Source organism: Monodon monoceros, unplaced genomic scaffold, assembly GCF_005190385.1.
Source record: "Monodon monoceros isolate NGI ecotype Baffin Bay Population unplaced genomic scaffold, NGI_Narwhal_1 Super_Scaffold_16, whole genome shotgun sequence".
Classification (NCBI taxonomy): Eukaryota; Metazoa; Chordata; class Mammalia; order Artiodactyla; family Monodontidae; genus Monodon; species Monodon monoceros.
Window position 1 is genome coordinate 47,742,999 of NW_021703772.1, and position 26,867 is coordinate 47,769,865.

At 36.6% G+C, this 26,867-nt stretch overlaps 1 protein-coding gene across 1 annotated transcript in view; it reads right to left on the reverse strand.

Moving 5' to 3' along the window:
- The window catches only part of FSIP2 (fibrous sheath interacting protein 2), a 121,063-nt gene that overhangs the window by 64,851 nt on the left and 29,345 nt on the right, over window positions 1-26,867 (reverse strand). The window contains exons 10-12 of the mRNA XM_029224602.1: window positions 25,544-25,659; window positions 24,675-24,720; window positions 1,186-1,243 (exon numbers count right to left, since the gene is read on the reverse strand). Coding sequence (XP_029080435.1) covers window positions 1,186-1,243; window positions 24,675-24,720; window positions 25,544-25,659 — 220 coding nt within the window. The remainder of the gene's footprint in view (window positions 1-1,185; window positions 1,244-24,674; window positions 24,721-25,543; window positions 25,660-26,867) is intronic.

The following is a 26,867-nucleotide window of genomic DNA, read 5'->3' on the forward strand; positions in this document are numbered from 1 at the left end:
GGAGGGCGTGGTGAAGAATCTCCAGGTAATACACAGAGTTACTCATCTTACCGAGCTAAGATTTTTAATGAAAAAGTATCCAAAGTATTTGCTATGGAAGATCCAAATGACTCTGTAGTTCTGTAATGTTGGGTGGAGAATAAAGAGGCAGCACTCAAGACTTTATGATGATCTTCCTCTAACCACTTCTATAAAGAGGCAGGTATTTATATTTAATAAACATTTATTAAATAACTAAAATAAAAATGGCCATTTTGTACAAATGATCACCATTCTTCCACCTTGTTCTATTTCTTTAAACCGGACTAGTCCAGTTTCCTTCTTTCTGCATCTATTATAGTGCTATGTATCCTATGAACTCTCAGTAAGTCAGTTAAACTGAGGTTCATCAGTCCTAAAGTCAAGATCATTCCTCCAAGAAAGCTTGGCCTGAATATGTCAACAGCATTTACCATCATATACCACTTAACTCTATCCAACCATTTTCATAGAAATTTGGGGTTTGTAAAGTCTTTCCTGGACCTCAGTTGAGTTATTGATTTTTTTAAAAAAGGCAACAGTGTTGGGTCTAAAATGATAGTCTCTAAAGTTGAGAAAGCCATATATAGACTCCAACAGAAATAGGCTGCCACCAGTTTGAGGAATAAAAATCCCTCAGGCTCCCCAAATTTCTTCTCCAGAGACTTGCAAGTTCCATCATTAGAGATTATTATTTTGGATTATATGGCAAATACACTTTAGGTTAGGAATGACTAATTAAAAATTTTAAAAGTAAAACTAATCTAAACTAACCTGTCCTTAGGAAACCAGTAATCTCAAAAGGTTTAAGGAATGGTAAATGTTTCAAAGGGGAGAAAGGCAAAGAGACAAGTCCAGATCCTGGAAAGCTACCTGAAGAGGAGAAGACATGGTTGGATATACTTGAAAGTGGCATGAAGACTCTGAATATAGGGTAAGTGTAGAACCACAGTGGGGTAAGGAAATAAGGAAAAGGAAGAACATTAACTTTGTCTACTTTACAATTTAAGCTTAGTGAGGAGAATTTGCAAAAGACAAACGTTTCACTAAATCTAAGTAGAAGTACAAGAATGGAGGATCCCACGTAATTATTTGCTTTTTAATATGACCCACGTACTTATTAGAATATTAATTTATCATTATACATTAATTTTCTTAGATACTTACGTATTTGAGAAAACAGAAGAAGGGAAAATACCCTGGACTGTGGCAGGAGCCCGAGGTCCTATTTACCAGAAAAAGAAAATAATTAGTTTGCATCCTTCCCCAACAACTTGTAAAATGATAATATCCTCTAATAGTTCTTTATTCTCTGTTGTCACAGTCTTGTTTAAAAGCCTCCAGAGACTCTCGACAATGAAGTCTAAATTTCTTTGCAAAGCATAAAATATACCATACAATCTGATGTTCTTATCTACCTCTCTAGTGTCTTCTCTGGCTAGTCTTCCATGTGTATTCTATGGATCAGAGGCACAAAATAACTTATTTCCTAAATGTATCATCTTTTCCATGCCTCTGGGCCCTTGTTTTTGTCATTTCCTCTGTCTGGAGCACCCTATGCCCTCTTTTTTTTTTTTGGTGGTACGTGGGCCTCTCACTATTGTGGCCTCTCCGGTTGCGGAGCACAGGCTCCGGATGCACAGGCTCAGCAGCCACGGCTCACAGGCGTAGCCGCTCCCCGGCATGTGCGATCTTCCCGGACCGGGGCACAAACCCGTGTCCCCTGCATCGGCAGGTGGACTCTCAACCACTGCACCACCAGGGAAGCCCCCTATGCCCTCTTTTAACTTATCTTTTAGGTCTCAGTCAGCTTGTGTTAACTCTTCTAGAAAGCCTTCCTTGAAACTAAGTAAATCTTCTTCTCTAGTGGTCCTAAAGCATTCTACCCATTTCTATTATAAAACTCATTATGCTATACTGTAATTAAAGGTTTACTCTTCTGTCTCCCTGATTATGATGTAAATTTCTCACTATATCTCCAGCATTTATTTTTGGAGAATACTACATAATTAATATGTTTCCTCAACATTTATTCATTGATTTGTTGGCCATTAATCTCTTCTCACTCAAACATCATCTCACTCGCTTTGTATGTAATCTAGCTAGATTTCATTACTGGATTTTAGTAAAGATTCTGGATACAGATGACATAGAAAGTTTTTATGCACAACACCTTCACACTGGATTTGGTGTTTTGATAATTATGCAAATACACAAATGAATAAAAATTGTAGACAGAAAGAATGTCCTGGTTACAGAAAGTAGTGTTAGTAATTAGAGCCTGTTCAGTCAAGTTTAAGTGGTAACTCGTGTTTCTCTCAATAAATGAGTAACCAATAGGTACCAGTGATGCATAAAAAAGTCTTACTTAAATCCTATGAACCTTTTTGACTTTGTGTAGATATGTTTTTTTGTGTGTGTTCAGATTTGGAGAAGCAGTACCTGAAATTAAGAATTCATAGACCTGAGAAATTAAGTGTGAAGATAATATAATTTTAAAAGCAAAATAAAAAACAAACTCTTCTGTGGTTTCATTAATATTCTGGAGTAAATATTCTAAAAACATTTTCCTAGAATTCTATATAAAATATTAAAACCATCCTCTTAAAAACAGCTAAGGTTTCAAGGAGGTAAGAGAAATCTTTGAGAGTAAAAAATTGGGGGGAACACACATATGGAATTGTAAGCAAATGATGAAGCTGATGCCTGCCCTGTACCCACTGGCCATAACTGCAAACTTAATGGATAACCAGGGGACTTAAAACCATATATCAGGCTCAAACCAGATGGGAAATAAAATCTTAGAGCTTGTGAAAATATACTTTATCCCACAAAACTACACCCTCGGTGAAAGAGCTGTCTTAAAAAAATCATGCCACAGAGGTAGCAGCACAAACAAATTATGCCTTGGCATCAGCTGTGGATAGAGGAAGAACAGCAGAAAAGAAAAATATCTCTGAAGAATTCATAACCATATATTATCTCTTACGTGACTTTGAGGTTCAAATTCACTGTATGGTCCATAAAACTCCAAATGAGAAATTTAAAATGAACCTGTTTTTATCACTCTCCCAGATGCCTAGCAGTAGCATATGAAGAAAACTTAACAGATTTATTGAAGTATAATTGATATTTGCAAAACTGTACATATTTAACGTGTTCAGTTTGAGTTTCTACATAGTAATACATCCTATCAAAGTATGGAATTCTGTCAAAAATGATGTATTTCTGTCAAAAACAAGCCAACATATAACAACACATCCCTGCCACTCACACACAGACAAATATGAAGAAACAAACCAACATGCCAGTTATCAGGGAAAAAAAAGCATTAAAATTAGATCACAAATATTTCAGATATTGGAATTATCAAATATAGAATATAAAATATGTGCATTTTATATGTTTAAATAAATAAAGTAGCAATTGGAAATCACAGGAATGGAACCTATCAAAGAAGTCCAATCAAATCTGAATAATAATGAGACATTTTATAATATATATTATATATATATGTTTAATCAAACAAATTTAAAAGTGCATTAAATTTATATAATAGTAAAATAGATACAACTGAAGAGAGAATTGGTGAAATGGAAGACAACCTCAAAGAAATTAACCAGAATGCAAGAGAGAGAAATGGAAAATGTGGTTTTTAGACAATGTAGAAGTATACACACACACACACACGTATATAACTGGAGTTTCAGAAGAAAAGAATAAAGAAAATGAGGAGAAGCAACATAGGAGAGAAAAACAGCTGAGACTTGGCCAGAACTGCTCATCATAGTGATACTAAAGTAAAGCAGATGAAAGATCTTAAAAGCAGCCTGTGGTGTGTGTGTGGCAGGGGTGAGAAGGTAGGGGAGGGCGATGTGGGAGGAAGGACCACTTACATAGGAATTAAGTAGAACAGAAAGCAGATCATTTAAGTAAAACAATATTTTTAAAGTGGTAAGAAAAAAAGAACTGTCCCTGAGAACTGGTATATCCAGCCATAATTATATCCCATAACATGGATAAAATACAGTTTTATTAAATAAAATCTGAGACTTTACTCCCAAAATACATTCATTAGTGACATTTCTAAAGAATGGATGTATTTTAGGAAAATGAAGGTGATTCTATAAAGTATGAAATGCAAAAAGGAATGATGAACAACAATAAAATGGTTAACGTGTGAAAAAATATAAATAAAACTTGAAAAATAGAATAGTGATTTAATAGAAAAATAGAAACATAATTTCTATAAAATAGAAAAGTAATTTAATTTTTTACCAGATAAATTATTAAATATGATACGAGATAGTGAGTAGAAGTAAATTATTCTAACTTTGACTTTTACTTTAAGTATACATGTTAAAATTTAAGGGTAATTGTCAAAAGAAATATACATATAGTAAAAAATGTCCAAAACAGTAGAAGGAAAGCTGAATTAAAAAATACACTTAATATTCTAAAAGAGAGGAAGAAAGGAAAAATTAAATATATATATACATATATATATTTAAAAGGAGAACAAACTGAAAGCAAAAATAAGGCAGTAAAAATCTTCCAAAGATCTGTCATTAACATAAATGTAAATGGTTTAAATTCAGTTAAAAATCAGTAATTCTAATACTGAATAAAATAAAGCAAAATCCAAAGTCAAGTATTTGTAAGAGCTACAATTAAACATTGTAGCTCTTAAAGACTCTAAGATTGAAAGCTGATACAACTATAGTAACATCAGGCAAATTGAATTTAAGACAGAAAGCATGGCTCAGGATAAAGGTCACTACATAATAATAAGATTAAGTTATTAACTTGGTAATAAGTTACCAAGATAACCCTAGATATGACTAATAACCTCGATCAAGAAATAGAAAAGCAGGGCTTCCCTGGTGGCACAGTGGTTGGGAGTCTGCCTGCCGATGCAGGGGACGCGGGTTCGTGCCCCAGTCTGGGCGGATCCCACGTGCTGCAGAGCGGCTGGGCCCGTGGGCTGTGGCTGCTGAGCCTGTGCGTCTGGGGCCTGTGCTCTGCAGCGGGAGGGGCCACAGCAGTGAGAGGCCCACGTACCGCAAAAAAAAAAAAAAAAAAAGAAATAAAAAAGCAAAAATGGATACAACTACACAGAGGAGTTGAAAAACTATCCTATCATTCCCAATAATTTTCTGAAGAATTTAAAAAGTAAGACTATAGACTACTTGAACTACACAACTAAACATCTCAGTTGAACGGAAATATTTAGAATATTGTACTTCAAAGTTGACAATATTCATTGTTTTCAAACAGGACATTAAACAACTTAATCATGTACGCTAAGCCAATAAAGCAATTCTTCAGATACTTCAAAAGGCTGGTAACATAAATGTCATGTTCTCAGTCTACAAAGCAATTAGAAATCAATAACAAAAAGAAAAACAAATCCAATATACTTGAAATTTTAAAACTCATGAATACAAAATAACACACAAAATTGGAATTTAGATATGATTTAGGGAATAAAAATACTGCACATCAAATTTTGCAGTACATTTCAAAATCTCTTTTGTACATGCCACCAATTTAGTGTCATACACAGTTCTAAACACTTGACAAATATTAAGTTATTGAATTGCCATAGCAATCATATGAACAACATACTATTATTAGTCTCATTTTATAGTTGGAAAAACTAAAGAACAGAGAAGTTAAACAACTTGGCCAAACATAAATTTTAAGTGTGGGAGTGTGGATTCAACTTAACTAGTCTGGGGTCAGAGTATGTGTTCTTTCCCGCTATGCCATACTACCTTTCAATAATCCTATCCTTTCAATATGTATGGAGAGGATATATGATAAATTTATGTCAATAAATTTGAAAATTCATATGAATTGAATACATTTTCAAGAAAAGTTTAACATGCCCCAAAAATCTGAAAAGAAATGAAAAATAGGAATAGTTCTGAATCACTAAAGTCATTGAATCTGTAAAGTTTTTGTCACATAGTGAGCCAGGCCCAGGTTATTTTGCCAGTAATTTCTACCAAGCATTTATGAAATATATGATTCTAACTTTAGAAACTTCCAGAAAATAATGAAGAGGTAATATAACTCATAAAGCTAGTGTAAACTTGTACAAAAACCACACCAGAAAACTATGAAAAATGAAAATTACAGCTGAACTTCTCTCAAGAACCTGGATGCTAAAATCCTACAATAATTACTAGAAAATATAACCTAGAAATGTATACTACATGATGAATAAATTTGATTTAATCAAGGAATGAACGATTGTTCTGAGAATAAAAAGTGATCATTTCAACAAGAGATGCACTAAAAAGTCAACATTCACTGATAAACCTCAGCAAGTTAGAAACAGAAGGGCATTTTCTTAACCTGGCATCTACCAAAATATTGCGGTGGGCATCATATTTAATGAATAATTTTAAAATATTTTAAATCAGAAAGAACACAAAAAGCCCACTTTCATCATTTTATTCACCATTTCTCTGAAGGCCCTAGAAATGGGAAGAGTACAAGAAATAATTTAAAAATATTAAGATTGCAAATAAAATAACTAATCTGTCATTATTTACCGGTAATATGTTTATATTAAAAAAACAAAAGAATCAACAAATACGGAATAAGAATTAGAGAATTTGAAAAGGTTGCTGGACACATAATCATATAAACATCAATCACATTTCTATACATTAGTAACAAGTAGTTAGAGAATATACCATTTTTAATAGCAATAGAAATAGTACCTAGGAACAAATCTAACAAAAAGATGTGTAAGATGTTTCTGGCGAAAACACTAAACTTAAAGAAATGAAATTTCCATAAAATGGAGTGATAGACCATTTACGCTGATAGGGAGAATCAGTATTGTAAAGATATCTGTTCTCCCCTTATTAATTTATAGTTTCAATGCAGTTTCAGTCAACACCTCAGCTGGGTGTGTTTGCATGTGTTTCTGAGACTGGCAGGTCAACTTAAAATTTATATGGAGGAAGATAGATTTAGCCAAGGCACTCCCAGAAAAGTAGAACAAAGTGGTAAAAGTGGTAGCAGATGGGAGCTGGTGGATAAGATGTCTTCTTCTTACTGATGTCAAGACATTGTGAATCATCAACAGTGTGATACTAGTGCAATGACAAACTGATCTTTTGGAACAGAATAGAGAAATCAGAAACAGATCCACACATATATGGTATCTGCATATTAGCAAGCTGGCATTCCAGATAAGTGGGTGAGGACAGATCTTTCAAAAGAATAGTTATCAGGCAGAGAGTCAATAGCAATTGCTGGTATACCCACGGTTAAGCTGGGACTGAGAGCAGTAACAACAACAGTGTACTTTGTGAGCCCGCACAATAGGCAAAAGGGGACACAACAGAGCACACTCACAGGTGAACAGCTCCAGAGGTGGAATACTCAGTGGCTTCTCTCCCCATGGGAGTGCTCCAGTCCCACCTACCTCACATCATAGACCAGAAACACAGCTAAGAAACAGATCTGGAGGCCTCTATGTGAACAACTAGGGAGCAGACCCTGCCCCTGACAGGGCAGTGACAACCACAGAGCGAAGGGGAGGCCCCACTCAATATCCAGGGCAGGCTACAGTCAGCACAACACCAGTCAAACCCTCTATCAAAGGGATAGGGCATACACTGAGAAAAGAGGTGGCAGTCATCCATACTAAAAACAGCCCTTGCACCAAAAACAAAACAAAACAAAACAAACCCCATTAAACCCAAGCAGCCTACATAGGGATGTTCCCACATAAAAATAGCCCTCCAAACTCTGAGGGTCTGGCATCAGGAGGAAGAACCTCCAGAGAATTTAGCCTTGAAGCCCAGCAGGGCTTGAGTGCAGGTGCTCCACTCTTGGAGGGTGCACACAAGGTTTCATGTGCATTGGGACTCAGCATAAAGCAGTACCTCCATAGGAACGTGGGCTAGATCTACCTAAGGGTCTTGGAGGGTCTCCTGGGGAGATGGGGGTTGGTTGGCTGTACCTCACTGTGTGGGCAAGGGAACTGGTAGCAGAGGCCCCAGAGAATATTAATTGGCGTGAGCTCTCTTGGAGGTCCCCATTTTGGCACCAAGAACCAACCCCACCCAACAGCCTGCAGGCTCCAGTGCTGGAATGCCTCAGGCCAAACAACCAGCAAGACAGGAACACAACCCTACCCGTCAGCAGACAGGCTGCCTAAAGTTGTACTAAGCTCACAGACACCCCAAAACACACCCCGGACATGGCCCTGCCCACCAGAGGGACAACACGCAGCTCCACCCACCTGAGGGCAGGCACCTGTCCCCCCCACCAGGAAGCCTGGACCAACCTCACCCACCAAGGGGCAGATACCAGAAGCAAGAGGAACTATGATCCTGCAGCCCATGGAAAGGAGACCACAAACACAGTAACTTATAAAGAATTAGATGACAGAAATATGTTGCAGAAGGAGCAAGATAAAAACCTACAAGACCAAATAAATGAAGAGGAGATAGGAAATCTACCTGAAAAAGAATTCAGAGTAATGATAGTAAAGATGATCTAAAATCTCAGAAAAAGAATGGAGGATCAGATCGAGATGATACAAGAAATATTTAACAAAGACCTAGAAAAACTAAAGAACAAACAATCAGAAATGAATACAATAACTGAAATGAAAAATACACAAGAAGGAACTGATAGGAGAATAAATGAGGAAGAAGAATGGATAAGTGAGCTAGAAGATAGAATGGTGGAAATCACTGCTGTAGAATAGAATAAAGAAAAAAGAATGAAAAGAAATGAGGACAGTCTCAGAGACCTCTGGGACAACATTAAACACACCAACATTTGAATTATAGTGGTGCCAGAAGAAGAGAAAGAGACTGAGAAAATATTTGAAGAGGTTAGAGTAGAAAAATTCCCTAACATGGGAAAGGAAATAGTCACCCAAGTCCAGGAAGCACAGAGAGTCCCATACAGTATAAACCCAGGAAGGAACATGCTCAGACACATATTAATCAAATGAACAAAAATTAATACAAAGAAAAAATATTGAAAGCAACAAGGGAAAATCAACAAACAACATACAAGGGAATCCCCAATGGTTATCAGCTGATTTTTCAGCGGAAACTCTGCAGGCCAGAATGGAGTGGCAGGATATGTTTAAAGTGATGAAAGGGAAAAGGCTACAGCCAAGAATACTCTACCCAGCAAGGCTCTCATTCAGATTCGATGGAGAAATCAAAAGCTTTACAGACAAGCAATGGCTAAGAGAATTCAGCACCACCAAACCAGCTTTACAACAAATGCTAAAGGAACTTCTCTAGGCAGGTGAGGTTAAAAAGAAAAAAAAAAAAAAAAAAAAAGGCCACAACTAGGAACAAGAAAATCACAAATTGGAAAGTACACTGGTAAAAGCAAACCTACAGTAAAAGTAGGAAATCATCGATACACAAATATGATATCAAAACCAGCAAACATGAGGAGAGTACAAATACAGGAAATGGGAATTACATTTGAAATTGAGAGACCAGCAACTTAAAACAAACTTGTATATATATATAGACTGCTACATCAAAACCTCATGGGAAATGCAAACCAAAAAATAGATACACACACAAAAAAGAAAAAGCAACCCAAACACAACACTACAGATGGTCATCAAACCACAAGAGAAGAGAACAAAAGAGGAAGGGATGGAAAAAGACCTACAAAAACAAATTCAAAACAATTAAGAAAATGGTAATAGGAACATACATATCAATAATTACCTAAAATGTAAATGGATTAAATGCTCCAACCAATAGACACAGAATGGCTGAATAGATACAAAACAAGACCTGTGTATATGCTGTCTATAAGAGACCAACTTCAGACCTGGGACACACACAGACTGAAAGTGAGGGGATGGAAAAAGATATTCCATGCAAATGGAAATCAAAGAAAGCTGAAGTAGCAATACTCATATCAGACAAAATAGACTTTAAAATAAGAGACAAGGAAGGACACTACATAATGATCAAGGGATCATTCCAAGAAGAAGATATAACAATTATAAATATATATGCACCCAACATAGGAGTACCAATATATAAAGCAAATGCTAATGGCCATAAAAAGGGAAATCAAAAGTAACACAATAATAGTGGGGGACTTTAAGACCCCACTTACACTAATAGCAGATCATTCAGACAGAAAATTAATAAGGAAACACAAGCCTTAAATGACACATTAGACAAGATAGACTTGATATTTATAGAACATTCCATCCCAAACCAGCAGAATACACTTTCTTCTCAAGTGCACATGGAACATTCTCCAGGATAGATCACACCTTGGGTCACAAATCAAGCCTTGAAAATTGAAATCATATCAAGCATCTTTTCTGACCACAACGCTATGAGTTTAGAAATCAATTACAGGAAAAAAAACCTATAAAAACCACAAACACATGGAGGCTAAACAATATGTTACTAAACAACCAATGGGTCACTGAAGAAATCAAAGAGGAAATCAAATAATACCTAGAGACAAATGACAACAAAAGAAAGAGAATCCAAAACCTATGGGATACAGCAAAGGGAGTTCTATGATGGAAGTTTATAGCAATACAATCTTACCTCAGAAAACAAATCTCAAACAACCTAACCTTACACCTAAAGCAACTAGAGAAACAAGAACAAACAAAGCCCAAAGTTAATGGAAGGAAAAGAAATAATAAAAATAAGAGCAGAAATAAATGAAATGGAGATAAAAAAACAGCAGTAAAGATCAATGAAATTAAAAGCTAGTTCTTTTGGAACAACAAAACTGATAAACCTTTAGCTATTACTCATCAAGAAAAAAAGGGAGAGGGCTCCAATCAATAAAATTAGAAATGAAAAAAGGAAGTTACAACTGACACCACAGGAATACAAAGGATCATAAGAGACTATTACAAGCAACCGTACACAAATAAAATGGACAACCTAGAAGAAACAAATTCTTAGATAGGTACAACCTTCCAATACTGAACCAGGAAGAAATAGAATATATGAACAGACCAATCACAAGTACTGAAATTGAAACTATGATTAAAAAACTTGCAGCGAACACTAGTCCAGGAACAGATAGCTTCACAGGGGAATTCTGTAAAACATTTAGAGAAAAGTTAACACCTACCTTCTGGAACTCTTCAAAAATTGCAGAGGAAGGGAAGGAATACTTCCCAAGCTCATTGTATGAAGCCACCATCACTCTGATACCAAAACCAGACAAAGATGTCACACACAAAAAAAATTACATGCCAATATCACCTATGAACATAGATGCAAAAATCCTCAACAAAATACTAGCCAACCAAATCCAACAACACATTAAAAGCATCATACACCATGATCAAGTGGGATTTATCTCAGGGATGCAAGGATTCTCAATATATGCAAACCAATCAATGTGATACACTGTATTAACAAATTGAAGAATAAAAACCGTATGATCATCTCAATAGATGAAGAAAAAGCTTCTGACAAATTTCAACACCAATTTATGATAAAAACTCTCCATAAAGTGGGCATAGAGAGAACCTACTTTAACATAATAAAGGTCATATTCAACAAACCCACAGCAAACATCATTCTCAATGACAAAAACTGAAACCATTTCCTCTAAGGTCAGGAACAAGACAAGGATGTCCACTCTTGCCACTACTATTCAACATAGTTTTGGAAGTCCTAGCCACACAATCAGTGAAGAAAACGAAATAAAAGGAATCCAGATTGGAAAAGAAGAAGTAAAACTGTCACTGTTTGCAGATAACATGATGTTATACAAAGAAAACCCTAAAGATGCTACCAGAAAAGTACTAGAGCTTATCAATGAATTCTGTAAAGTTGCACGATACATAATACACAGAAATCTCTTGCATTTCTATACACTAATAATGAAAGATCAGAAAGATAAATTAAGGAAACAATCCCATTTATCATCACATCAAGACAAATAAAATAAAATACCTAGGAATAAACTTACCTAAGGAGGCAAATGCTTGTACTCAGAAAAAGTACTGAGTATAAGGTACTGACAAAAGAAACCAAAGATGACACAAACAGATGGAGAGATATACCATGTTCCTGGATTGGAAGAATCAATATTGTGAAAATAACTATACTACCCAAAGCAATCTACAGATTCAGTGCAATCCCTATCAAATTACCAATGACATTTTTGACAAAATTAGAACAAAAACGTTTACAATTTGTATGGAAACAAGAAAGACCCCGAATAGCCAAAGCAATCTTGAGAAAGAAAGATGGAGCTGGAGTAATCACACTCCCTGATGTCAGGCTATACTGCAAAGCCACAGTAATCAAAACAGTATGGTACTGGCACAAAAAAAGAAATATAGATCAGTGGAACAGGATAGAAAGCCCAGAAATAAACCCACGCACCTGTGGTCACCTAACCTATGGCAAAGGAGGCAAAAATATACAATGGAGAAAATACAGTCTTTTCAATAAGTGGTGCTGTGAAACTGTAAACAAAATGAAATGACAACCTACAGAATGGGAGAAAATATCTGCAAATGATGCGACCAACAAGGGGTTAATATCCAAAATATACAGACAGCTCTTGCAGCTCAGTATCAAAAACACGAACAACCCAATCAAAAAATGGGTGTAAGATCTAAATAGACATTTCTCCAAAGAAAACATGTCAATGGCCAAATAGCACATGGAAATATGCTCAACCTCACTAATTAGTAGAGGAATGCAAATCAAAACTACAAGGAGATATCACCTCACACTGGTCTGAGTGCCCATCATCAAAAAATCTGCAAACAATAAATGCTGGAGAGGAGGTGGAGAAAAGGGAACCCTCTTGCACTGTTGATGGGAATGTAAACTGGTACAGCCACTATGGAGAACAGTATGGATGTTACTTAAAAAACTAAAAATAGATTTACCATATGATCCAGCAATCCCACTCCTGGGCCTATATCTGGAGAAAACCATAGTTCAAAAAGATACATGTACCCCAGTGTTCACTGCAGCACTATTTACAATAGTCAGGACATGGAAACATAAATGTCCATCAACAGAGAAATGGATAAAGAAGATGTGGTACATATATACAATGGAATATTCTCAGCCATAAAAAAGAACTAACGTCATTTGCAGCAACAGGTATGGACCTAGAGATTGTCATACTGAGTGAAGTCAGACAGAGAAAGACAAATATCATATGATAGCACTTATATGTGGGATCTAAAAAAAAAAAGGTACAAATGAACCTATTTACAAAACAGAAATAGTCACAGGTGTAGAAAACAAACTTGTGATTACTATGGGGTAAAGGGGGGGAAGGGATAAACTGAGAGACTTGGATTGATATATACACACACTATATATATACACAGTGTGTGTGTATATATATATGGATAACTATATATATATAATAGATAACTAATAAGGACATACTGTATATGACAGGGAACTCTACTCAGTACTCTGTAATGTATAATGGCCTATATAGGAAAAGAATCTAAAAAAGAGTGAATATATGTGTATGTATAACTGACTCACTCTGCTGTACACCTGAAACTAACACCGTATTTTAAATCAATTATACTCTAGTAAAAATTTAAAAAGGAAAAAAATGTTCTCAGGCAAACAGTTATTCATGTGGGGAGGAAGGCAAGGGAGATAACAGTTTTACACTGAGAGGACCTGAAGGGGAGCTCTACTGGTAGACTGGTTTTGCTGTAGGTCCTTAAGGTAAGAAGGGGCTACAAATTATACCTGAGGGGAAGTACAGGAATTTTCTCTTTACAGAGGGTTATTTATGATTCCATTCATACTGTTCCCCTTATGCAGAAATAATTGTGGTTTCCTCTACTTGCTGATTTCCTGCTAATACCTAGGCCTAACAGCTAAGGTCATTAAAAAAAGTATGACCAAGTAGAGAAAATTAAAAACTCACTTAAGAGGAACCCAGAAATCATAGGGCTAAGAACTACATGTGACATTGTCAAAAGCAAAACTGATGAAAGACTCAAGCTATGCCCATTCACTGCATATTGCCTATGGCTGATTTACAGCTACAGTGGCAGAGGTGAATAGTTGCAATAGAGACTTCATGGCTGGCTAACACATGAATTAAAACCTTAGGTCTCTCAAATAAAGAATAGACATTTTTTTGGTATATCTGTGGAACATTAAAAAATATCAATACATATTTGGCCACGAAGAAAACTTAACTTCAATGAAGAGAGATTTAAAGGCTATATTTTCTGATACTAATTCAAAGAAATTAAAAATAAGAATGTTACCAAAATTATTTATTAGAAATTTAAATATATACACAGATATCTGTTTTGAAAGAGAATTTAAGAGGGGAAGTAAAATCTATGTGTAAACCAATAAAAAACAGAGCAATTTACATCAAAATCTACAGTTGTGAGCTACACTCACAGGAAAATGTTTAGCATAGAGGATATTATTATTAGAATAAAAAACAAAACAAAATTCCACAGTTTTGGAAGACAGAGTTAATAGCTTGGCTGGGAATGCTCTGTCCTTATCTCTATGGATAAATGGATGTTTGACTTTGACTTCATTAAATTTACTTTTTGCTTATTTATTTTTTAAATTACAATTGATTTACAGTATTTCCCTAGTCTCAGGTGTATAGTAATTCAGTTATATATATATTTCCAGATTATATTCCATTATAGATTACAAAATAGTGAATTTAATTCTTCATGCTATACAGTAAATCCTTGTTGCTTACGTATAGTAGTTTGTATCTGTTAATCCCATACTCCTCTCATTTGTCTCTCCTTCCCTCCCTTCTCCCCTTTGGAAACCATATATTTGTTATCTATCTCTGTGTGACTGTTGTAGTTTTGTATATAGAAGTGATTCTGCTGTATCCCATAGATTTTGTATGGTTGTGAGTTCATTTTTGTTTATCTTGAGGTATTTTCTGATGTCTTCTTTGATTTCATCATTGACTTCATCATTGACTTCATCATTGACTTTTTTAGTATCATGTTGTTTAGTCTCCATTAGTGTTCATTCTTTTCCCATTTTTCTTTCTGTGGTTGATTTCTGGTTTCATACTATTGTGGTCAGAAAAGATGCTTGAAATAATATCTACCCTCTCAAATTTGTTGGAGCTTGTTTGGTTACCTTAGTATGTGGTCTATTCTAGAGCTTTACATGCATGCTTGAGAAGAATATGTAGTCTTTTTTTTTTTTTTTTTTTTGGATGTAGTATCCTATAGATGTCAATTAAGTCAAACTTGTCTACTGTGTCAATGTAGGACCTCCATTGCATTACTGATTTTTTGAGAAGATAAATATCTGAAATAAACACCTTAGCTTTAACAGCTCAAGGAACTAATTAAAGAAGGACAAACTAAGCCCAAAGATAATAGATGGAAGGTAGTAACAAAGATCAGAGTGGAAATAAATGAAATAGAGCCTAAAAAGAAAATAGGAAAGATTAATAAAAATAAGTACTTTTTAAAAAAGATTAACAAAATAGACAAAACTTTAGCTTGACTTAACAGGAAAAAAAGGGGGAAAGACTCAAAATTAGAAATGAAAAAGACATTACAGTTGATACCACATAAAGTCAAAGGATAATAAAAAACTACCATGAATAATTATATCCCAACAAATTAGATAACCTAGAAGAACTGGATAAATTCTTATAAACGTCCAACCTACCAAGACGGAATTATAAAGAAGTTGAATATCTGACAGACCAATTACTAATAAGGAGATTGAATCAGTAATCAAAAACCTTCCACACAGGGAACTATATTCAATATCCTATGATAAACCGTAATGGAAAATTATATAAAAAAAGAACGTATATATGTGTATAACTGAGTCACTCTGCTGTACGGAAGAGAGTGGCACAACACTGTAAATCAAGTATAGTTCAATGAAAAAAATTAAAACCTTCCAGCAAAGAAAAGTGCAGGACCAGATGGTTTCACTGGTGAATTGACCAAACATTTAAAGATGATGAATTAATACAAATCCTTATCAAACTCTTCCAAAAAAAAAAACCAAAAGAACCCCAAACCCAGAAGATGAGGGATCAGTTCAAAATTCATTATACAAGGCCAGCATTACTGAGATATCAAAGCCAGACAAGGACACTACAAGGAAAAAAAAAAAAAAAGCTATAGGCCAACATCCCTGATGAACATAGATGCAAAAATTCAGAACAAAATATTAGCAAACCAGAGGGGGGACCTTGAAGATGGCGTAAGAGTAAGACGCAGAGATCACCTTCCTCCCCACAGATATACCAGAAATACATCTACACGTGGAACAACTCCTACAGAACACCTACTGAAGGCTGGCAGAAGACCTCAGACCTCCCAAAAGGCAAGAAACTCCCCACGTACCTGGGTAGGGCAAAAGAAAAAAAGAAAAAACAGAGACAAAAGAATAGGGATGGGACCTGCACCAGTGGGAGGGAGCTGTGAAGGAGGAAAGGTTTCCACACACTAGGAAGCCCCTTCGCGGGCGGAGACTGCGGGAGGCGGAGTGGGGAGCTTCGCAGCCGCGGAGGAGTGCACAGCAACACGGGGGCGGAGGGCAAAGCGGCGAGATTCCCGCACAGAGGATCGGTGCCGACCGGCACTCACAAGCCCGAGAGGCTTGTCTGCTCACCCGCCGCGGCGGGCGGGGCTGGGAGCTGAGGCTCGGAGCGCAGGGAGAGGACTGGGGTTGGCGGCTTGAATATAGCCTGAAGGGGTTAGTGCACCACGGCTAGCCGGGAGGGAGTCTGGGGAAAAGTCTGCACCTGCCGAAGAGGCAAGAGACTTTTTCTTCCCTCTTTGTTTCCTGGTGCGCGAGGAGAGGGGTTTAAGAGCGCTGCTTAAAGGAACTCCAGAGACGGGAGCGAGCCGCGGCTAAAAGCGCGAACCCCAGAGACGGGTGGGAGACGCTAAGGCTGCTGCTGCCGCCACCAAGGGGCCTATGCGTGAGCACAGGTCACTATCCACACCCCTCTTCCGCGGAGCCTGTGCAGCCCGCCACTGCCAGGTTCCCGGGATCCAGGGACAACTTCCCCGGAAGAACACATGGTGGGCCTCAGGCTGGTGCAACATCACGCCGGCCTCTGCTGCCACAGGCCAGCCCGACACGCAGTGCCCCTCCCTCCCTCCCCCCCAGCCTGAGTGCGCCAGAGCCCCCGAATCAGCGGCTCCTTTAACCCCGTCCTGTCTGAGCAAAAAACAGATGCCCTCCAGCGACCTACACGCAGAGGCAGGGCCAAATCCAAAGCTAAGCCCCTGTGAGCTGTGAGAGCAAAGAAGAGAAAGGGAAATCTCTCCCAGCAGCCTCAGAAACAGCGGATTAAAGCTCCACAATCAACTTGATGTACCTGCCTCTGTGGAATACATGAATAGACAACGAGTCATCCCAAATTGAGGAGGTGGGCTTCGAGAGCAAGATCTATGATTTTTTCCCGTTTTCCTCTTTTTGTGAATGTGTAGGTGTATGCTTCTGTGTGAGACCTTGTCTGTATAGTTTTGCTTCCACCATTTGTCTTAGGGTTCTATCCGTCCATGGTTTTTAAAAAAATTTTTTTTCTTATTAATTATAATTTTAATAACTTTATTATACTTTACCTTCTTTCTTTCTTTCCTTCCTTCCCTCTTTTAGACAACGAATCATCCCAAATTGAGGAGGTGATCTCTGATAGCAAGATTTATGATTTTTTTCCCCTTTACCTCTTTTTGTGAGGGTGTATGTATATGCTGCTGTGTAAGATTTTGTCTGTATAGCTTTGCTCCCAACATTTGTCCTAAGGTTCTATCCGTCCCTTTTTTTTCTATATAATTATTTTTTAATTCAATAACTTTATTATACTTTATTTTATTTTATTGTATCTTCTTTCTTTCTCTATTTTCCTTCCTTCCCTCCTTACCTTCCTTCCTCCCTCCCTCCTTTCTTTCTTTCTTTTTCTTTCTTTCTTCCTTCCTTCCTTCCTGCCTTCCCTCCTTTCTTTCTTTATACTTCTACTAATTCTCTCTACTTTTTCTCCCTTTTATTCTGAGCCGTGTGGATGAAAGGCTCTTGGTGCTGCAGCCAGGAGTCAGGTCTCTGCCTCTGAGGTAGGAGAGCCAACTTCAGGACACTGGTCAGTAAGAGACCTCCCAGCTCCACATAATATCAAATGGTGAAAATCTCCCAGAGACCTCCATCTTAACACCAGCACCCAGCTTCACTCAACGACCAGCAAGCTACAGTGCTGGACAACCTATGCCAAACAACCAGCAAAACAGGAACACAACCCCACCCATTAGCAGAGAAGCTGCCTAAAATCATAATAAGGCCACAGACACCCCAAAACACACCACCAGACGTGAAACTGCCCACTAGAGAGACAAGATCCAGCCTCATGCACCAGGACACAGGCACTAGTCCCCTCCACCAGGAAGCCTACACAACCAACTGAACCAATCTTAGCCAGTGGAGACAGACATCAAAAACAGCGGGAACTACAAACCTGCAGCCTGCAAAAAGGAGACCCCAAACACAGTAGGATAAGCAAAATGAGAAGACAGAAAAACACACAGCAGATAAATGAACAAGATAAAAATGCACCAGACCTAACAAATGAAGAGGAAATAGGCAGTCTACCTGAAAAAGAATTCAGAATAATGATAGTAAGGATGATCCAAAATCTTGGAAATAGAATGGACAAAATGCAAGAAACAGTTAACAAGGACCTAGAAGAAATAAAGATGAAACAAGCAACGATGAACAACACAATAAATGAAATTAAAAATACTCTAGATGGGATCAATAGCAGAATAACTGAGGCAGAAGAACAGATAAGTGACCTGGAAGATAAAATAGTGGAAATAACTACTGCAGAGTAGAATAAAGAAAAAAGAATGAAAAGAACTGAGGACAGTCTCAGAGACCTCTGGAACAACATTAAACGCACCAACATTCGAATTATAGGGGTTCCAGAAGAAGAAGAGAAAAAGAAAGGGACTGAGAAAATATGTGAAGAGATTATAGTTGAAAACTTCCCTAATATGGGAAAGGGAATAGTTAATCAAGTCCAGGAAGCACAGAGAGTTCCATACAGGATAAATCCAAGGAGAAATACGCCAAGACACATATTAATCAAACTGTCAAAAATTAAATACAAAGAAAGCATATTAAAAGCAGCAAGGGAAAAACAAGAAATAACACACAAGGGAATCCCCATAAGGTTAACAGCTGATCTCTCAGCAGAAACCCTACAAGCCAGAAGGGAGTGGCAGGACATACTGAAAGTGATGAAGGAGAAAAACCTGCAACCAAGACTACTCTACCCAGCAAGGATCTCGTTCAGATTTGAAGGAGAAATTAAAACCTTTACAGACAAGCAAAAGCTGAGAGGGTTCAGCACCACCAAACCAGTTTTACAACAACTGCTAAAGGAACTTCTCTAGGCAAGAAACACAAGAGAAGGAAAAGACCTACAATAACGAACCCAAAACAATTAAGAAAATGGGAATAGGAACATACATATCGATAATTACCTTAAATGTAAATGGACTAAATGCTCCCACCAAAAGACACAGATTGGCTGAATGGATACAAAGACAAGACCCTTATATATGCTGTCTACAAGAGACCCACTTCAGACCTAGAGACACATACAGACTGAAAGTGAAGGGATGGAAAAAGATATTCCATGCACATGGAAACCAAAAGAAAGCTGGAGTAGCAATTCTCATATCAGACAAAATAGACTTTAAAATAAGGACGATTAGAAGAGACAAAGAAGGACACTACATAATGATCAAGGGATCGATCCAAGAAGAAGATATAACAATTGTAAATATTTATGCACCCAACATAGGAACACCTCAATACATAAGGCAAATACTAACAGCCATAAAGGGGGAAATCGACAGTAACACATTCATAGTAGGGGATTTTAACACCCCACTTTCACCAATGGACAGATCATCCAAAATGAAAATAAATAAGGAAACACAAGCTTTAAATGATACATTAAACAAGATGGACTTAACTGATATTTATAGGACACTCCATCCAAAAACAACAGAATACACATTTTTCTCAAGTGCTCATGGAACGTTCTCCAGGAAAGATCATATCTTGGGTCACAAATCAAGCCTTGGTAAATTTAAGAAAATTGAAATTATATCAAGTATCTTTTCCGGCCACAATGCCATAAGACTAGATATCAATTACAGGAAAAGATCTGTAAAAAATACAAACACATGGAGGCTAAACAATACACTACTTAACAATGAAGTGATCACTGAAGAAATCAAAGAGGAAATAAAAAAATACCTAGAAACAAATGACAATGGAGACACAACGATCCAAAACCTATGGGATGCAGCAAAAGCAGTTCTAAGGGGGAAGTTTATAGCAATACAAGCCCACCTTAAGAAGCAGGAAACATCTCGAATAAACAACCTAACCTTGCACCTCAAGCAATTAGAGAAAGAAGAACAAAAAAAAACCCAAAGCTAGCAGAAGGAAAGAAATCATAAAAATCAGATCAGAAATAAATGAAAAAGTAATGAAGGAAACAATAGCAAAGATCAATAAAACTAAAAGCTGGTTCTTTGAGAAGATAAACAAAATAGATAAACCACTAGCCAGACTCATCAAGAAAAAAAGGGAGAAGACTCAAATCAATAGAATTAGAAATGAAAAAGGAGAAGTAACAACTGACACTGCAGAAATAAAAAAAATCATGAGAGATTACTACAAGCAACTCTATGCCAATAAAATGGACAATCTGGAAGAAATGGACAAATTCTTAGAAATGCACAACCTGCCAAGACTGAATCAGGAAGAAATAGAAAATATGAACAGACCAATCACAAGCACTGAAATTGAAACTGTGATTAAATATCTTCCAACAAACAAAAGCCCAGGACCAGATGGCTTCACAGGTGCATTCTATCAAACATTTAGAGAAGAGATAACACCTATCCTTCTCAAACTCTTCCAAAATATAGTAGAGGGAGGAACACTCCCAAACTCATTCTACGAAGCCACCATCACCCTGATACCAAAACCAGACAAGGATGTCACAAAGAAAGAAAACTACAGGCCAATATCACTGATGAACATAGATGCAAAAATCCTCAACAAAATACTAGCAAACAGAATCCAACAGCACGTTAAAAGGATCATACAACATGATCAAGTGGGGTTTATTCCAGGAATTCAAGGATTCTTCAATATACACAAATCTATCAATGTGATAAACCATATTAACAAATTGAAGGAGAAAAACCCTATGATCATCTCAATGGATGCAGAGAAAGCTTTTGACAAAATTCAACACCCATTTATGATAAAAACCCTGCAGAAAGTAGGCATAGAGAGAACTTTTCTCAACATAATAAAGGCCATATATGACAAGCCCACAGCCAACATCATCTTCAATGGTGAAAAACTGAAGGCATTTCCACTAAGATCAGGAACAAGACAAGGTTGCCCACTCTCACCACTCTTATTCAACATAGTTTTGGAAGTTTTAGCCACAGCAATCAGAGAAGAAAAGGAAATAAAAGGAATCCAAATAAGAAAAGAAGAAGTAAAGCTGTCACTGTTTGCAGATGACACGATACTATACATAGAGAATCCTAACGATGCTACCAGAAAACTGCTAGAGCTAATCAATGAATCTGGTAAAGTAGCAGGATACAAAATTAATGCACAGAAATCTCTGGCATTCCTATATACTAATGATGAAAAATCTGAAAGTGAAATCAAGAAAACACTCCCATTTACCATTGCAACAAAAAGAATAAAATATCTAGGAATAAACCTACCTAAGGAGACAAAATATCTGTATGCAGAAAATTATAAGACACTGATGAAATAAATTAAAGATGATACAAATAGATGGAGAGATATACCATGTTCTTGGATTGGAAGAATCAACATTGTGAAAATGACTCTACTACCCAAAGCAATCTATAGATTCAGTGCAATCCCTATCAAACTACCACTGGCATTTTTCACAGAACTAGAACAAAAAATTGCACAATTTGTATGGAAACACAAAAGACCCCGAATAGCCAAAGCAATCTTGAGAACGAAAAAAGGAGCTGGAGGAATCAGGCTCCCTGACTTCAGACTATACTACAAAGCTACAGTAATCAAGACAGTATGGTACTGGCACAAAAACAGAAAGATAGATCAATGGATCAGGATAGAAAGCCCAGAGATAAATCCACGCACATATGGTCACCTTATCTTTGATAAAGGTGGCAGGAATGTACAGTGGAGAAAGGACAGCCTCTTCAATAAGTGGTGCTGGGAAAACTGGACAGATACATGTAGAAGTATGAGATTAGATCACTCCCTAACACCATACACAAAAATAAGCTCAAAATGGATTAAAGACCTAAATGTAAGGCCAGAAACTATCAAACTCTTAGAGGAAAACATAGGCAGAACACTCTATGACATAAATCACAGCAAGGTCCTTTCTGACCCACCTCCTAGAGTAATGGAAATAAAAACAAAAATAAACAAATGGGACCTAATGAAACTTCAAAGTTTTTGCACAGCAAAGGAAACCATAAACAAGACCAAAAGACAACCCTCAGAATGGGAGAAAATATTTGCAAATGAAGCAACTGACAAAGGATTAATCTCCAAAATTTACAAGCAGCTCATGCAGCTCAATAACAAAAAAACAAACAACCCAATCCAAAAGTGGGCAGAAGACCTAAATAGACATTTCTCCAAAGAAGATATACAGGCTGCCAACAAACACATGAAAGAATGCTCAACATCATTAATCATTAGAGAAATGCAAATCAAAACTACAATGAGATATCATCTCACACCAGTCAGAATGGCCATCATCAAAAAATCTAGAAACAATAAATGCTGGAGAGCATGTGGAGAAAAGGGAACACTCTTGCACTGCTGGTGGGAATGTGAATTGGTTCAGCCACTATGGAGAACAGTATGGAGGTTCCTTAAAAAACTACAAATAGAACTACCATATGACCCAGCAATCCCACTACTGGGCATACACCCTGAGAAAACCAAAATTCAAAAAGAGTCATGTACCAAAATGTTCATTGCAGCTCTATTTACAATAGCCCGGAGATGGAAATAACCTAAGCGCCCATCATCGGATGAATGGATAAAGAAGATGTGGCACATATATACAATGGAATATTACTCAGCCATAAAAAGAAATGAAATTGAGCTATTTGTAATGAGGTGGATAGACCTAGAGTCTGTCATACAGAGTGAAGTCAGTCAGAAAGAAAAAGACAAATACCGTATGCTAACACATATATATGGAATTTAAGAAGAAAAAGGATGTCATGAAGAACCTAGGGGTAAGACAGGAATAAAGACACAGACCTACTGGAGAACGGACTTGAGGATATGGGGAGGGGGAAGGGTGAGCTGTGACAGGGCGAGAGAGAGGCATGGACATATACACACTAACAAACGTAAGGTAGATAGCTAGTGGGAAGCAGCCGCATGGCACAGGGATATCGGCTCGGTGCTTTGTGACCGCCTGGAGGGGTGGGATAGGGAGGGTGGGAGGGAGGGAGACGCAAGATGGAAGAGATATGGGAACATATGTATATGTATAACTGATTCACTTTGTTATAAAGCAGAAACTAACACACCATTGTAAAGTAATTATACCCCAATAAAGATGTTAAAAAAAATAAACAGGAAATGTAAAAGCTAAAAAAAAAAAATAGCAAAGCAATTCATTAGTACATTAAAAGAATCATATGCCAGGATCGAGTGGGATTTACCCCTGTGATGCAAGAATGGTTCAACATATGCAAGTGGTTAACTGTAATACACCACATTAACAAACAGATCTGTGTTTTAGAAAGATTGCTTTACACCAAAATGTAGGGTGGATTAAAAAGAGGAAGAAGAGTTTGGAGGAAGGTTACTGAAATAGTCAAGGATGGAGGAAAGGAAGGCAGCAGTTGTGGGAATGCAAAAGAGAGGGAAAGAGGAATTAAGGAGGTAGATTAGACAGAGAGTGGCAACTTGGGGATACAAAATTCAAGAAAGAGGAAGAATCAAAGATAAGTCAAGTTTTGTGCCTGGGTAAAAACAGGATCAAGAAGTTGAAAAATTTGATTTTTGTATTGAATTTGAGGTGGTCATTGGCCACTGGATGGAGGTGTCTAGTATTTTCTATGTGTGTATATAGGTTTTGCATGAGAGTGTTATTAGTGACTTCCAAAAATCTAACAAGGTGCAGAAAATCTTAGTTATTGTATATTCCATTCAAGGGGAGATGGGAAATAGGATGTATTGTCTGTGGGGAATAGATGGCAGTGCAGTATGAGGACCTTCCTGGGCATATTTCTCTGTATTATAACCTACTGAACCATAGTATGTCAGTACCTTACTCTACCTATCACTATAAACAGCTACAGCAGAGACTCTAACTTTTCCACACTTTGCAAATTTCAAAAGTCATACTTATCAAGCAATCATTCAAACATATAGGCTAATTATAACATCAAAATTCGTAAACAGTTTTATACCATGCTTTATTTTCCAAAATAACCATGGTTTTTAAAATCCATGGTATAACAAGTAACTTGAGAAACCATATGGTGAAACCATAATTAGGTACTTAACAAACAACAGAACAATTATGAATGTTTTTTATTTTCTTACCTCTATTATCAAAAACACTTGATTTTTTATTTGTCTCTCCATCTTTCTATATGGTACAACATTAAAGATAAAAACATTCATTAGTAACTTCACTTCTGCAAGATTTTGCCTTCTACCAATCAACCAAATTAATACAGATTTTCTTCCCTTTTATCTTCTAACTCTCTCACGAAAATTGTCTCAGGGACAATACTTATTACCAACCTCCTAGGACACCTTCCACAGGGATCTCAAATTTCACTAGTTCAAAATTGAGTTTAATATGAAGCCACGTACAAACTTTTACCTCTTCTAGTACTCCACATTTTTTTTAAAGACATGGTAATCTACTTAGTGGTTGGTTCTAAAACGTTTAGTCATTCAGTTTGTTTCAGGGAAATACAATCCAACCTATTCTAATCCAATCTAATGCTTTAAGAACACATTGCTAAGAATCAAAATAAAATTTATCATCCCAGACTCTCAATTTACTGTAATAACATTTTTGCATCTGTCTGCCCCATTAGACAATGAGTCCTCAAGGGGAAAGATTATATCTTATTCTTCTTTGTATCCTATGTGACCAATTTATTCATTTTCCCTTTCTTCAGGAAAAAGTCACAGGGCTTTGGCCAACAGTAGATGCTCAATAAATATTAGATATTGCAATTGCTAAATGTTTGTTTGGATTAGTTTCTACTAATGAGAGTGAGTGAGTTTAGCACAAAGGTAACTCAACACATCTAGGGAAAGGGATCAGTTCTCATGAATAGATCCTAATACCCCTAACCAATCCATAACACGGTAGAGAGGGAGATGGTTCACAGAAGTAAAAGTTAACTAGATAAATTAATAATCACCATACAGAAGCTTGAGACATAATTTCATACCTTTTGTTCAATATCATTATCTTGTACATCTGGTTGACAAACAAGAGAAGGTACTGATGTTTTGGCAATATTCTTTGAACTACTTAGAGACCGATGAATGGTGTTTACAAAGGGTCCTAAAAGTAAATGAAAGAAACAGTATAGTTTTTAAAAGAACTCACTGAAGTATAATTTAATGGTTTAATTATAATTGTGTGGTTTAATTATAACTTAATTATAACTTAATTATTTAAATTGAACGGTTTCCTCAATTTAAAAATACATCTATAACTGTGAAGTCATCACTGCAACCAAAATAAAATTTCTAATACCCCTGAAAGTTTTCTCATCCACCTTTGTAATCCATTTATCTCTTTCTTCCCATCCTCAGACAACAGTGCTCTCTACCTCTTACACAAAATTAATCTGAATTTTCTAGAATTTTATATGAATGGGATCATATAGTATGTGATATATAGTATTTTTTGCCTGGCTTCTTTCACTCAGTATTGTATGTTTTAATAATTCATTCCTTTTTTAAAAAATTTCTGAGAAGTATTCCATTGTATGGATATGCTACCATTCTTTATCTATTCACCTGTTGTTTGGGTTGTTTCCAGTTTTGGCAACTTATAAATATTTATGAACTTACCTGCACAAGTTTTTGTGTGGGCACACTTTTTCATTTCTATTGGGTAAATATACCTAGTAGTAGAATGGCTGGGTCATATGGTAAGTATATGTCTAACTTTTAAGAAATGCCAAACTGTTTTCCCAAGTGGCTGTACCATTTCATACCATTCAGCAGTGTGTCAGAGTTTTAATTCTCCCACATCCTTGTCAACACTTAGTAGGCAGAAGAAAGGAAATAAGATCAAAGTGAAAAAGAAATAGAAAAACAAGAGAGAAAAACTAACAGTTGACTCCTTGAGAAGTTCAATAAAACTGATAAAGCCAGACTGACCAGGAAAAAGAGAAGACACAAATTTCCATCATCAGGGAAATTAGAGATAACAGCATAACAGTCTATAGATAATACTAAAAATAACAGATTATGAAAATTTATAGCAATAAACTTATATGAAAGGGACAGATTTTCCTCAAAAACAATCAAATCTCACTCATGAATAAATAGAAAATATGAAGAACCTCATATCTATTAAAGAAATGGAATATATAGTTAAAAACATTTCTACAAAGAAAACTCCAGGCTCAAAAGACTTTACTTCTGAATTACACAAAATACCAAAGGAAGAATTTACACTAATTCTACACAAATTCATCCAGAAAATTGAAGAGGAGTAAACTCCTCTCCCAACTCATACTTTGATACCAGAATCACTCA